The 14,103-nt window shown below is 40.1% G+C and overlaps 1 protein-coding gene across 19 annotated transcripts in view; it reads left to right on the forward strand.

Annotated features, from left to right (window-relative positions):
• FAM122C (family with sequence similarity 122C) overlaps positions 1 to 14,103 on the forward strand; it is an 81,669-nt gene that overhangs the window by 32,795 nt on the left and 34,771 nt on the right. For all 19 annotated transcript variants that reach the window (XR_004434977.1, XR_004434976.1, XR_004434975.1 and 16 more), the window contains exons 5-6: positions 13,789 to 13,832; positions 13,931 to 13,985. Coding sequence is in view for 16 of the 19 variants with exons in the window: in XM_033201902.1 (XP_033057793.1) it covers positions 13,789 to 13,832; positions 13,931 to 13,985 (99 nt within the window). In the remaining 3 variants the exon portion in view is untranslated. The remainder of the gene's footprint in view (positions 1 to 13,788; positions 13,833 to 13,930; positions 13,986 to 14,103) is intronic.

Consider the following 14,103-nt stretch of genomic DNA (forward strand, 5'->3'; position numbering starts at 1 on the left):
GGTCTCAAACTCCTGACCTCAGGTGATCTGACCACCTCGGCCTCCCAAATTGCAGGGATTACAGGTGTAAGCCACCACACCAGGCTTTTTTTTTTTTTTTTTTTTTTTTTCTTTTTAGTAGGTAAAAGTTGCTTTTACTTCTGTCTTTGTATGTAGCTATTTTAGAAATTCTTAAGGAATGAAACAAGTTCAAAGAAGTAGTTAAAGTTACCTCCGGTTTATCTGTGCAATATGTTTCTTTGCTTTTCCTAAATTAAACCAAATATTTGAAAACGGGTTACGTGTTGCTATTTGCTGACGAAGCTTGATATAAATACTAATTTACACTGGTTAGGAATATAAGTTTAATGCAGTTTATTTCCATAGTAACATAATATATATTATAAACATTTAAAAATGAAATATAAGTAGAAAATGAATGAGATGGGAAAACAGAAAAACATTAATTTTCAATCTGGATACTGATTGAGTGGAAAATTAAGACTTATTTTCAGCAGTTTAATGGTCTGATAGATATCTTAAGTTGCATATTTCTTTTTTTTCTTTTTTTTTTGAGACGGAGTCTTACTCTGTCGCCCAGGCGGGAGTGCAGTGGCGCTATCTCAGCTCACTACAATCTCCACCTCCTGGGTTCAAGGGATTCTCCTGCCTCAGCCTCCCGAGTAGCTGGGATCACAGGTGCATGCCACCACACCCGGCTAATTTTTTTGTATTTTTAGTAGAGATGGGATTTCACCATGTTGGTCAGGCTGGTCTCGAACTCCTGACCTCAAGTGATCTGCCCACCTCAGCCTCCAGCCTCCCAAAGTACTGGGATTACAGGGGTGAGCCACTGTGCCTGGCATAAGTTGCATATTTCTTTACATGCATTCTTTGACTGACTTCTTTGTCCCTATTAAACTTAACCCTTTAAGTGCAAAACGGAAATGTGTGGTTCTCTCCCCATTACCTTCTGAACTTTCACTTTAACAACATTAATAAGGGCATTGATTTTATCAAAATGGGGGGAATAATATTGGCTATCTCATAGAATCGTTTTGAGGATGAAAAGAATTACAACTGACCCTTCAACAACCTGGGTTTTTAAAAAGTAATTAATTTAATTTTTATGGGTGCCATGGGGTACATGAGATACTTCGATATAGGCATGCAACATGTAATAATCACATCAGGGTAAATGGAGTATCCATCCCTTCAAGCATTTATCCGTTGTGTTACAAACAATTCAACTATACTTTTAGTTATGTTTAAATGTACAATTAAATTATTATTGACTAGAGTCACCCTGTTGTACTAGCAAATACTGAGTCTTATTTGTTCTTTCTAACTATATTTTTGTACCCATTAACCATCCCACTTCCTTGCCACCCCTCATTTACCCTTCCCAGCCTTGTAACCATCCTTCTAATCTCTAGCTCTATGAGTTCAAGTGTTTTAATTTTTACCTCCCACAAATAAGCGAGAACATGAGGCTGGGCACGGTGGCTCACGCCCGTGGATCCCAGCACTTTGGGAGGCTGAGGCGGGCAGATCACTTGAGGTCAGGAGTTCGAGACCAGCCTGGCCAACATGGTGAAACCCCGTCTCTACTAAAAATACAAAAATTAGCCATGTGTGGTGGTGGGCGCCTGTCATCTCAGCTACTCAGGAGGCTGAGACTAGAGAATCACTTGAACCTGGCAGGCGGAGGTTGCAGTGAGCCGAGATCACGCCACTGCACTCCAGCCTAGGTGACAGAATGAGACTCTGTCTCAAAAAAAAGAAAAAAGAAGATAAGTTAGAACATGCAATGTTTGTCTTTCTGTGCCTGGCTTATTTCACTTAACATAATGACCTCCATTTCATCCATGTTGCTGCAAATGACTGGATCTCATTTGTTTTTTGCTTTTTTTTTTTTTTTTTTTTTTTTGAGACAGTCTCGTTCTATCACCCAGGCTGGAGTACAGTGGCGCCATCTCAGCTCACTGCAACCTCTGCCTCCCAGGTTCAAGTGATTCTCCTGCCTCAGCCTCCTGAGTAGCTGGGATTATAGGCCCATGCCACTGCGACAGACTAATTTTTGTATTTTTTGTAGAGACAGGGTTTCGCCATGTTGCCCAGGCTGGTCTCAAACTCCTGACATCAGGTGATCCTGCCTGCCTCGGTCTTCCAAAGTGCTGGGATTATAGGCGTGAGCCACCGTGCCCAGCCTGGACCTCATTCTTTTTACGGCTGAATAGTACTCCACTGTTTATATGTATCACATTTTCTTTATCCATTCATCTGTTGATGAACACTTAGGCTGCTTCCAAATCTTAGCTATTGTAAACAGTGCTGCAATAAACATGGGAGTGTAGATATTTCTTCCATATACTGATTTCCTTTTTGGTGGGTGATATACCTTGGAGTGAGATTGCTGGATCATATGGTAACTCTGTTTTTCATTTTTTGAGGAACTTCCAAACTTGAACAACATGGATTTGAATGGCGTGGGTGCACTTATACACAGATAATGGAGATCAAAAATACAGTATTGTTGTGATGTGAAGCCCTCCTATATGTATGGCTGACTTTTTGTATCCTAGGGTTCCAGAAGGCCCACTGTGGACTTGAGGATGTGTGGATTTTGGTATATGTCGGGGGGTGGGGGGGTGGTATTGGAACCAATTCCCCACATATACCAAGGGACGACTATAAGTAATTATATGTAGTGCCAAGAGTACTGCATTAAAAATATCTTTTTAAATGGAAAATTTAAAACATAGAATGTAGAATCTCCATATACCTAACACACAGCTTTAACAATTATCCACATTTTGTATATCCTTTTTCATCTATCTGCTTCTCTTTTAGGGGTGGGAGAGAGTGCTTTAAAGTAAATTTCTGACATATCTTTTTACCCAAGTTTATGGGCATGAGAAGGACTTTTTTTCCCCATAATCACAGTGCCGTAATTATGCATAACAAATTATCTTATTCCTTAATGTCATCTAAATCCACGTTATATTTTTCCTAATTCTCAAAAATGCATTTTTAACTGATCCAAACACAATCCAAATATGACATTTAGTTGATATATATCTCTTAGATCTCTTTTATTAAAACAGCATTTTTATTTTATTTTATTTTATTTTATTTTACTTAAGTTCCAAGATACATGGGCAGAATGTGCAGGTTTGTTACATAGGTATACGTGTGCCATGGTGGTTTGCTGCACCTATTGATCTGTCATCTAGGTTCCCTCCCTTCGCCACCCACCCCCCAACAGGCCCTGATGTGTGTTGTTCCCCTCCCTGTGTCCATGTGTTCTCATTGTTCAACTCCCACTTATGAGTGAGAACATGCAGTGTTTGGTTTTCTGTTCTTGTGTTAGTTTGCTGAGGATGATGGCTTCCAGCTTCATCCATGTCCCTGAAAAGGATATGATCTCATTCCTTTTTATGGCTGCATAGTATTCCATGGTGTATATGTACCAAATTTTCTTTATCTAGTCTATCATTGATGGGCATTCAGGTTCGTTCCATGTCTTTGCTGTTGTAAATAGTGCTGCAGTAAGCATGCATGTGCATGTGTCTATAGTAGAATGATTTATATTCCTTTGGGTATATACTCAGTAATGGGATTTCTGGGTCAAATGATATTTCTGGTTCTAGATCCTTGAGGAATTGCCACACTGTCTTCCACAATGGTTGAACTAATTTACATTCCCACCAACAGTATAAAAGCGTTCCTATTTCTCCACAGCCTTGCCAGCATCTATTGTTTCTTGACTTTTTAATCATCACCATTCCGACTGGCATGAGATGGTATGTCATTGTGGTTTTGATTTGCATTTCGCTAATGATCAGTGATGTTGAAGTTTTTTTCGTATGTTTGTTGGCCGCATACATGTCTTCTTTTGAGAAGTGTCTGTTCATATCTTTTGCCTACTTTTTGATGGGGTTGCATTTTCTTGTTTCAGTTCCTTGTAGATTCTGGATATTAGACCTTTGTCAGATGGGTGGATTGCAAAACTTATCTCCTATGCTGTAGGTTGCCTGTTCACTCTGATGATAATTTCTTTCGCTGTGCAAAAGTTCTTTAGTTTAATTAGATCCTATTTGTCAATTTTCGCTTTTGTTGGAATTGCTTTTGGCATTTTTGTCATGAAGTCTTTGCCCATGCCTATGTCCTGAATGGTATTGCCTAGGTTTTCTTCTAGGGTTTTTATGGTTTTGGTTTTTACATTTAAATCTTTAATCCATCTTGAGTTAATTTTTGTGTAAAGTACAAGGAAGGGTCCAGTTTCAGTTTTCTGCATATGGCTAGCCAGTTTTCCCAGCACCATTTATTGAATAGGAAATCCTTTCCCTATTGCTTGTTTTCGTCAGGTTTGTTGAAGAGCAGATGGTTGTAGATGTGTGATGTTATTTCTGAGGTCTCTGTTCTGTTCCATTGGTCTATATGTCTGTTTTGGTACCAGTACCATGCTGTAAAACAGCATTTTCTGCCTGTTTTTTGTTCCATGCCTCTTATTTATTGAACAAACCAGGGAGGCCATTTGTCCTGTATAATGTCCCACATTCTGATTTTGCTTTCATGTGGTGTTAATATGTTCTTTTATCCTCTGTATTTCCTGTAAAATAGTTTTTTTATGTTTTTGTTTTTAGACAGAGTCTTACTCTGTTGCCCAGGCTGGAGTGCAGTGGTGCAATCTCGGCTCACTGCAACGTCTGGTGAACTCCTGAACTCCCTGGTTCAAGAGATTCTCTAGCCTCAGCCTCCCGAGTAGCTGGGATTACAGGCGCCCACCACCCCACCCAGCTATTTTTTTTTTTTTTTTTTTTTTTTTTAAGTAGAGGGGGTTTCACCATGTTGGCCAGGCTGGTCTCAAACTCCTGACCTCAAGTGATCCGCCCATCTTGGCCTCTCAAAGTGCTGGGATTACAGGCATGAGCCACCGTGCCTGGCCTCCTGTAAAATAGTATGATGAAATTGCTTTTAATTTTAAATGAGCACACAGCCCCAAGTCAATGTTAGGTTCTGGGCCAATATTTGGTTTATGTTACACCTTTCTTATTAAGCAATTAATGGACAATTTCTTCTCAACTGTTGTTGTTAGCTGCTTTCTAAGTATTAAAGAGATTGAGACTATCAAGCTAGAAGTTAATTTTCTAAACACAGTTATTATTCCTAAATAGGAATTATTTTGTGTAATTTTCCTTTCCTAATAAAAATTTTATTTTATTTATTTTTTAGACAGGTCTTGCTCTGTTGCCTAGACTGGAGTGTAGTGACATGATCATAGCTCACCGCAGCCTCGAACTACTGGGTTAAAGTGATCCTCTTGCCTTAGCCTCCCGACTAGCTAGGACTACAGGTGCACACCACCATGCCTGGATAATTTTTTATTTTATTTTATTTTATTTATTTATTTATTTTTGAGACGGAGTCTCGCTCTGTTGCCTAGGCTGGAGTGCAGTGGCATGATCTCGGCTCACTGCAACCTTTGCCTCCCAGGTTCAAGCAATTCTCCTGTCTCAGTCTCCCGAGTAGCTGGGACTACAGGCACCCACCACCATGCCCGGCTAACTTTTGTATTTTTAGTAGAGATGGGATTTCACCATATTGGTCTGACTGGAGTCACCACCACGCCCGGCTAACTTTTATATTTTTAGTAGAGATGGGATTTCACCATATTGGTCTGACTGGTCTAGAACTCCTGACCTCAGGTGATCCACACGCCTCGGCATCCCAAAGTGCTGGGATTACAGGTGTGAACCAACACGCCTGGCCAATTTTTTAAATTTTTTGTAGAGATGACGTCTCCCTGTGGTACCCTGGCTGATCCTGAAATCCTGGCCTCAAGTGGTACTCCTGCATCAGTCTCCCGAGGTACTGGCATTACAGGCATGAGCCACCACGTGTGGCCCCTAATAAAAATTGAGCTCGTATTCCAAAAGATCTGAATGCATTCAGTCTGTAGTTCCCTGTTTCCCAAAGCTCTAAACATAAATAAGTGCCATGCAGAAACAGTTTGTATATTAGGTTGCTCAGGCTGCCATAACAAAGTATCACAAACTGGGTAGCTTAAACAACAGAAATATATTGTTTCACATTTCTTAGGGCTAGAAGTCTGAGATAAAGGTGTCAGGAGGGTTGATTCCTTCTAAGGTCTGTGAGGGAGGATCTGCTCCAGGCCTCTGCCCTTGGCTTGTTGATGACTATCTTCATGTTCACATAGTGTTCTCCCTGCACATGTGTTTGTTTCTAAGTTTCTCCTTTTCATGAAGGACAGCAGTCATATTGGATTAGGGCCCACCCTAATGACCTCATCCTAACCTGCTTGCTTCTGAAAATATTCTGTCTCTAAATAAGGTCACATCCTGAGGCACTGGGGATTAGGACTTCAACATAGGAATTTGGGGGGACACAATTCAACCCATAACAGTTTGCTCACAGTTTTTTATTATATAGCTTTATATTTAATTCCTGATTTGTTAAACAGGATATGAGTCATTGGCACCCAGTAACAACTTGACTCTCTCTGCAGTGTCTAAAGTAAAAATCAATAAAAAGAAATTGAGCTGGGCGTGGTGGCTCGTGCCTGTAATTTCAGGGACTTGAGAGGCCGAAACAGGAGGATCACTTGAGGCCAGGAGTTCAAGACCAGCCTGGGCAACATAACAAGACTCCGTCTTTTAAAAAAAAATTTTTTTTTAATTTGCTGGCCGGGCACGGTGGCTCACGCCTGTAATCCCAGCACTTTGGAAGGCCGAGGCAGGCGGATCACCTGAGATCAGGAGTTCGAGATCAGCCTGATCAACATAGAGAAACCCTGTCTCTACTAAATATATAAAAATTAGCCAGGCCTGGTGAGGCACGCCTGTAATCCCAGCTACTTGGGAGACTGAGGCAGAAGAATCACTTGAACCTGGGAGCCAGAGGTTGCAGTGAGCTGAGATTGTGCCACGCACTCACTCCAGCCTGGGTGACAAAGTGAGACTCCTTCTCAAAAAAAAAAAAAAAAAAAAATTTAATTTGATCTTAGTTTACAGATTGTTTCATTCTTTCAACAAGCCTTTATTGGGTACTGTGCAGGCACTTAGCAACTAAAATCTTTCAGATGTTGTCTCCTCGGAGAGCAAAAGTTGGTAACTTACAGTTCCCATTTTTACCATGTATCCTGAAAAATGGAAAGCTAACTTTAACATCCGAGTATAATAACTGTCCTTAAACTAGGTTTCCAGTGTACTGTACTCTGCTTCTTACAGTTATAATGCATGGCTCTTGACCTTTTATACTTATTTTAACAATCTTATTTTATTATAAGCCATCGCAAATCCATTTTGGAAATAGGCAAGACGTAAATGAAAAAGAGTCAACACTCTTCTCCTAACAACCTTCAATAGCTGATTTTGGCTAATGCTCCAACTTTCAGTGGGAGGAATATTAAGCAGAATTCTATCTCAATTTCACAGAACTACCTGCTGTTTACTTGTTGACCAAATGAACTACCAAATACTTTGAGCTTCACACTAGAGGAGAATATCTATATAATATTAAATCGAAGAACTCTACTAACAGTTACATTTTGCTGAATTTACTGTTATTCCATTGTTTTTAAAAGACTAATTATCTTCTTAAATTACCTTCTCCAATTCACTCATTTTCTGTACTTCATTGTATGGTATCAAAATAGTCACAGTTTTAAGACTCAAAGCTCTCGATTTGATACCTCATTGTATAGTATCAAAATAGTCACAGTTTTAAGACTCGAAGCTCTTGATTTATCTTCACTTCTTCCTTATTTTTCTACCATATCCAATAAGGCCTCTAATCCTACTAATTCTTCCTTGACAATGTCCTCTTTGTTGTCACTGCCACTTCCTTCTTCTGTCCCTTGGGTCTAGATTACTGAAATAATATCCCAATAGATTTTTCTGTCTCTCCCAGTTGAATCCAACTTCCACAATCAAGACCAAGATAAATTTTTTTTTTTTTTGAGACAGAGTCTCACTCTGTCTCCCAGGCTGGAGTGCAGCAGCACGATCTCGGCTCACTGCAACCTCTGCCTTCCGGGTTCATGCCATTCTCCTGCCTTAGCCTCCTGAGTAGCTGGGACTACAGGCACCCGCCACCACGTCCGGCTACTTTTTGTATTTTTAGTAGAAACGGGGTTTCACCATGTTAGCCAGGATGGTCTCAATCTCCTGACCTCGTGATCCACCCACCTCAGCCTCCTAAAGTGCTGGGATTACAGGCAATGAGCCACCACACCTGGCCAACTTTTTTTTTTTTTTTTAAACATCATTTTCACTTTCTTCCCCCCATACAAAATGTCACAATGACTTCCCATTACCTATTGAATAATAATAAAAATAGATAATATGTCTTAAGCACTGAACTGTTTGCTAGGCAGTGTGGTGAGAACTGTACAGCTACCTCATCATCCTCATTCTTCATTATTCTTTGATTATTTAAGAACCTGTAAATCTGGCCCTGTCTTACCTCTCCTGTTTTCTCTCTCATTACTTTGTAGCACAAACTCAGTTTCAGCCAAGGTAGTCTCACTATCTCTAAATCTGTTGTATTTTTTCCCTCTCCTAAACTTTTGTTCATATGGGTTCTTCTGCTTAGAATACCCTTCCCTCTACTCACTGCTTGTTCGTATTTTATACATCTTTGAAGGACTAGGTCAAATCTTTATTTATGTATATATTTGTTTATTGAAACAGAGTCTCATATTGTTCCAGGCTGGAGTGCAGTGGCACAATTGTGGCTCACTGCAGCCTCAATCTCCCAGGCTCAAGAGATCCTCCCACTTCAGCCTCCTGAGTAGCTAGGTCTACTGACATGCATACCACATGTGCCCAGCTAATTTATTTTTTTCTTTTAGTAGAAATGAGGTCTTGCTATTATTACCCAGGCTGATCTCAAACTCGTGAGCTCAAGGATTCCTCCTGCCTTGGCCTCCCAAAGTTCTGGGATTACAGGCATGAGCCACCGTGCGTGGCCAAATTTTAATTCTTTCACACAACTCACACCACTCCTCTATTATGGACTACCCCAAACATGTATTATTTATACTATAGACAACAATCTTTAAACTCTTTTGATCACATATCACATCAGGAGAAAATGTTTGAGCACATGCCTCCAACATAGGTATACTGCATTTACTTACACATTTTGGACATATGCCACTGTACTATTATATATCATGTGAATCATAGAATATATATATAAAGTAGAAATATAAAAAAGGATGAGATAAGAATGAAATGATGTTTTTAGAAAATTTAAAAATTTGGCCTGGTGCAGTGGCCTGTAATCCCAGCACTTTGGGAGGCTGAGGTGGTGGATCATCTAAGGTCAAGAGTTCAAGACCAGCTGGCCAGCATGGTGAAACCCCATCTCTACTAAAAATACAAAAATTAATTGAGTGTGGTGGCATGCACCTGTAATTCCAGCTACTTAAGAGGCTGAGGCAGGAGAATTGCTTGAACCTGGGAGGCAGAGGTTGTATTGAGACAAGATTGTGCCACTGCACCCCAGCCTGGGCAACAGAGTGAGACTCTGTCACAAAAATAAAAAATAAAAATAAAAAACAAATAATAAATAAATAATAAAAAATCCCAGTTACTTAGGAAGCTGAGACACAAGAATTACTTAAACCTGAGAGGCAGAGGTTTCAGTGAGCTGAGATTGCACCACTGCACTCCAGCCTGTGTAACAGAGTGAGATCTTGTCTCAAAAAATAAATAAATAAATAAATAAATAAACTATCCTAATGGGATAAAGTGGCATCTCATTGTGGTTTTGGTTTGCATTTCCATAATGACAAATGATGTTGAGCATCTTTTCGTGTACTTTTTGGTCATTTGTAGGTATTCTTTGGAGAAACATTCAGTCTCTTTACTCATATTTTAATTGGGTTGGTTTTTGTTGTCATTGTGTTGTAGGAGTTCTGTATATATTTTGGATATTCATTCCTTTTCAGAAATATGATTTGCAAGCGTATTATCCAATTCTCCAGTTGTCTTTTCACACTCTTGATAGTGTCATTTGATGCACAAAAGTTTTTTTAATTTTGCTGGGTGTGGTGGCTCACGCCTGTAATCCCAGCGTTTTGGGAGTCTGAGGCAGGTGGATCACAAAGTCAGGAGATCAAGACCATCCTGGCTAACATGGTGAAACACCGTCTCTACTAAAAATACAAAAAATTAGGTGGGCACCACCGGTAGTCCCAGCTACTCGGGAGGCTGAGGCAGGAGAATGGCGTGAACCCAGGAGGTGGGGCTTGCAGTGAGTCGAGATGGCGCCACTGCATTCCAGCCTAGGCAACAGAGGGGAGACTCCATCTCAAAAAAAAAAAAAAAAAAAAAACAAGTGCAGTGGCTCACGCCTGTAATCCCAGCACTTTGGGAGGCTGAGGCGGGAGTTCAAAACCAGCCTGGCCAACATGGTGAAACCCCGTCTCTACTTAAAATACAAAAATTAGCTGGGTGTGGTGGCAGGTGTCTGTAATCCCAGCTGCTCAGGAGGCTGAGGCGGGAGAATCGCTTGAACCCAGGAGGTGGAGGTTACAGTGAGCTGAGATCGTGCCATTGCACTCCAGCCTGGGCAACAGGAGCAAAACTCTGTCTCAAGGAAAAAAAAAAAAAAAAGCATTAATTTGGCCGGGCGCAGTGGCTCACGCCTGTAATCCCAGCACTTTGGAGGCTGAGGCGGGAGTTCAAAACCACCTGGCCAACATGGTGAAACCCCGTCTCTACTTAAAATACAAAAATTAGCTGGGTGTGGTGGCAGGTGTCTGTAATCCCAGCTGCTCAGGAGGCTGAGGCGGGAGAATCGCTTGAACCCAGGAGGTGGAGGTTACAGTGAGCTGAGATCGTGCCATTGCACTCCAGCCTGGGCAACAGGAGCAAAACTCTGTCTCAAAGGAAAAAAAAAAAAAAAAAAGCATTAATTTGGCCGGGCGCAGTGGCTCACGCCTGTAATCCAGCACTTTGGGAGGCCAAGGCGGGTGGATCATGAGGTCAGGAGTTCAAGACCATCCTGACCAACATGATGAAACCCCATCTCTACTAAAAATACAGAAATTAGCTGGGCCTGGTGGTGTGTGCCTGTAATCCTAGCTACTCGGGAAGCTGAGACAGGAGAATTGCTTGAACACAGGAGGCGGAGGTTGTAGGAGCCGAGATTGCGCCATTGCACTCCAGCCTGGGCAACAGAGTGAGAATCCATCTTAAAAAAAAAAAAAAAAAAAAGTTTTTTAATTTTGATGAAGACCAGTTTATCTATTTTTTTCTCTTGTTGCCTGTGCCTTTGGTATCATATCCAAGAAATCATTGTGAAATCCAGTGTCATGAAGATTGACCCTCATGTTGTCTTCTGAGAGATTTAGAGTTTTATCTTTTAAGTTAAAGTCTTTTTTTTTTTTTTTTTTTTTTTTTGCTTATAAATTTTTTTTTTTTTTTATTATACTTTAAGTTCTAGGGTACATGTGCATGACGTTTATATCATGTATAACTCCCCAATGCAATCCCTCCCTCCTCCCCCCTCCCCATGATAGGCCCCAGTGTGTGATGTTCCCTTCCCGAGTCCAAGTGATCTCATTGTTCAGTTCCCACCTATGAGTGAGAACATGCGGTGTTTGGTTTTCTCTTCTTGTGATAGTTTGCTAAGAATGATGGTTTCCAGCTGCATCCATGTCCCTACAAAGGACGCAAACTCATCCTTTTTTATGGCTGCATAGTATTCCATGGTGTATATGTGCCACATTTTCTTAATCCAGTCTGTCACAGATGGACATTTGGGTTGATTCCAAGTCTTTGCTATTGTGAATAGTGCCGCAATAAACAAACGTGTGCATGTGTCTTTGTAGTAGAGTAATTTATAATCCTTTGGGTATATACCCAGTAGTGGGATGGCTGGGTCATATGGTACATCTAGTTCTAGATCCTTGAGGAAATTAAGTTAAAGTCTTTAATTCATTTCGAGTGAATTTTTACATAGGTAAAAAAAAGGATTAAACTTCATTCTTTTGCATGTAGAGCTCCAGTTTTCTCAACATCATTTGTTGAAAAGATTGTCCTTTCCCCATTGAATGGTCTTGACATCACTTTGAAAATCATTTGACCATATATTATGTGAGGGCTTATTTCTGTGCTCTCTATTCTGTTCCATTGCTATATGAATGTTCTTTTTTTTTTTTTTTTTTTTTTTTTTGACAGAATCTTGCTCTCTGTCATTCAGGCTGGAGTGCAGTGGTGCAGTTTCAGCTCACTGCACCTTTCCCTCCAGGGTTCAAGCAATTCTTGTGCCTCAGCCTCCTGAGTAGCTAGGATTACAGGCGTGTGCCAGCATACCCAGCTAAATTTTGTAGTTTTGGTAGAGATGAGATTTCACCGTGTTGGCCAGGCTGGTCTCAAACTCCCGACCTCAGGTGATCCGCCCACCTCGGACTCACAAAGTGCTGGTATGCATTTGTTCTTATGCCAGAACTACACTGTTTTGACTATGTAGTTTTGTAGGAAGTTTTGAAATCAGGAAGTATGAGTCCTCCGGCTTTGTTCTTTTCAAAGATTGCTTTGGCTATTTGGGGTCCTTTCATATTCCATATGAATTTTCAGATGGATTTTTCTGTTTCTGTATAAAACGTGATAGGGACTTTGGTAAGGGTCGCATTGCATCTGTAGATCATTTTGGGTAGAATTGTCATCTAAACATTGTCCCAATCCGTGAACATGGATGTCTTTCTATAGGTGGGTTATTAAAAAAAAAAAAAAAAAAAAAAACTACTTATGTGAAAATGATACTTGCATATTAATAAAAAGTCAAATAATATAGTAATGTGCAAAGGAAGAAAGAACACATTACTCCAGATCTCACTACTCACTGATAACCACTGTTAAGTTTCTGGCAAACATCTTTCTGAGCACCTCTGTTACAATTTTATATAAATAGGATCCATTTGTCTCCCATTTAATATGTAATAGTTGTTTTTTGATGTCAACGACTAGATTTAAGTTATGTTTGTCTCATCATTTACTTAAGCAAACTTATCCTGATAGGCATTTAATTTGTTGTCTGTGTACTGTGAGTAATTTTTGTTAATATCATAGTATTAATGGCTATCCATAGCTATTGTGGACTAGTTTCTTCTCTGTCCTAGTAGACCTTTAAAAAGTTCAGAGAAAGCTGTAAATTTTGAATGCTTAATGTTTTTGCTTTTGAATAAAGAAAAGTACAAAGTTTTGGCTGGGCGCGGTGGCTCACGCCTGTAATCCCAGCACTTTGGGAGGCCAAGGCGGGTGGATCACGAGGTCAGGAGATCGAGACCATCCTGGCTAACACGGTGAAACCCTGTCTCTACTAAAAATACAAAAAAATTAGCCGGGCGTGGTGGCAGGCGCCTGTAGTCCCAACTACTTGGGAGGCTGAGGCAGGAGAATGGCGTGAACCCGGGAGGCGGAGCTTGCAGTGAGCAGAAATCGCGCCATTGCACTCCAGCCTGGGCGACAGAGCAAGACTCCGTCTCAAAAAAATAAATAAATAAAAAATAGAAAAAAGAAAAATACAAAGTTTTTCATTTAATCAGTTCCTGCATATCTGATGTACTGTAATGCACAAGTAATAGATCTTTGGTGTGATAATTTGTGACGCAATAAAGGGTAGAGAACCAGATACTTGTTTAGAGATTTGTTTATTCTCTAGTTCTTCTATAGCCAGTGAATAAAAATAATGGTGCATCCAAATGAAATCAAATTTTATAAAACCATAGGAACTGGGTATTCAGTTTATTCTATTTTCCTACCTTTACAGGAAGAAGCCATAAATTTAATAACTAGAGAAACAATGTATGAATGGTGAGTGCTGTAATTTGAATTACTATTCTCATAATTTGTATATTTAATTATATCTTTTCTTTCAGATAGGCAAACTGCAGTTTTAATTTCTTTTGTAGGAAAATACAAACTGAGATACAGATGAGTCAATCTTGGGAAGAAGGCTTGAAACTGGTATGGTATTATAACTTCAGTTTTGTAGAAAATTTCAAATTTTTACTGACTTGTGGTGTTGGCATACCTAGTTTTGCTGTAATTTCTAGAAATCTAAGCTCTAGTTTGAAACAAAAAT

Source organism: Trachypithecus francoisi, unplaced genomic scaffold, assembly GCF_009764315.1.
Source record: "Trachypithecus francoisi isolate TF-2019V2 unplaced genomic scaffold, Tfra_2.0 Lachesis_group6, whole genome shotgun sequence".
Lineage (NCBI taxonomy): Eukaryota > Metazoa > Chordata > Mammalia > Primates > Cercopithecidae > Trachypithecus > Trachypithecus francoisi.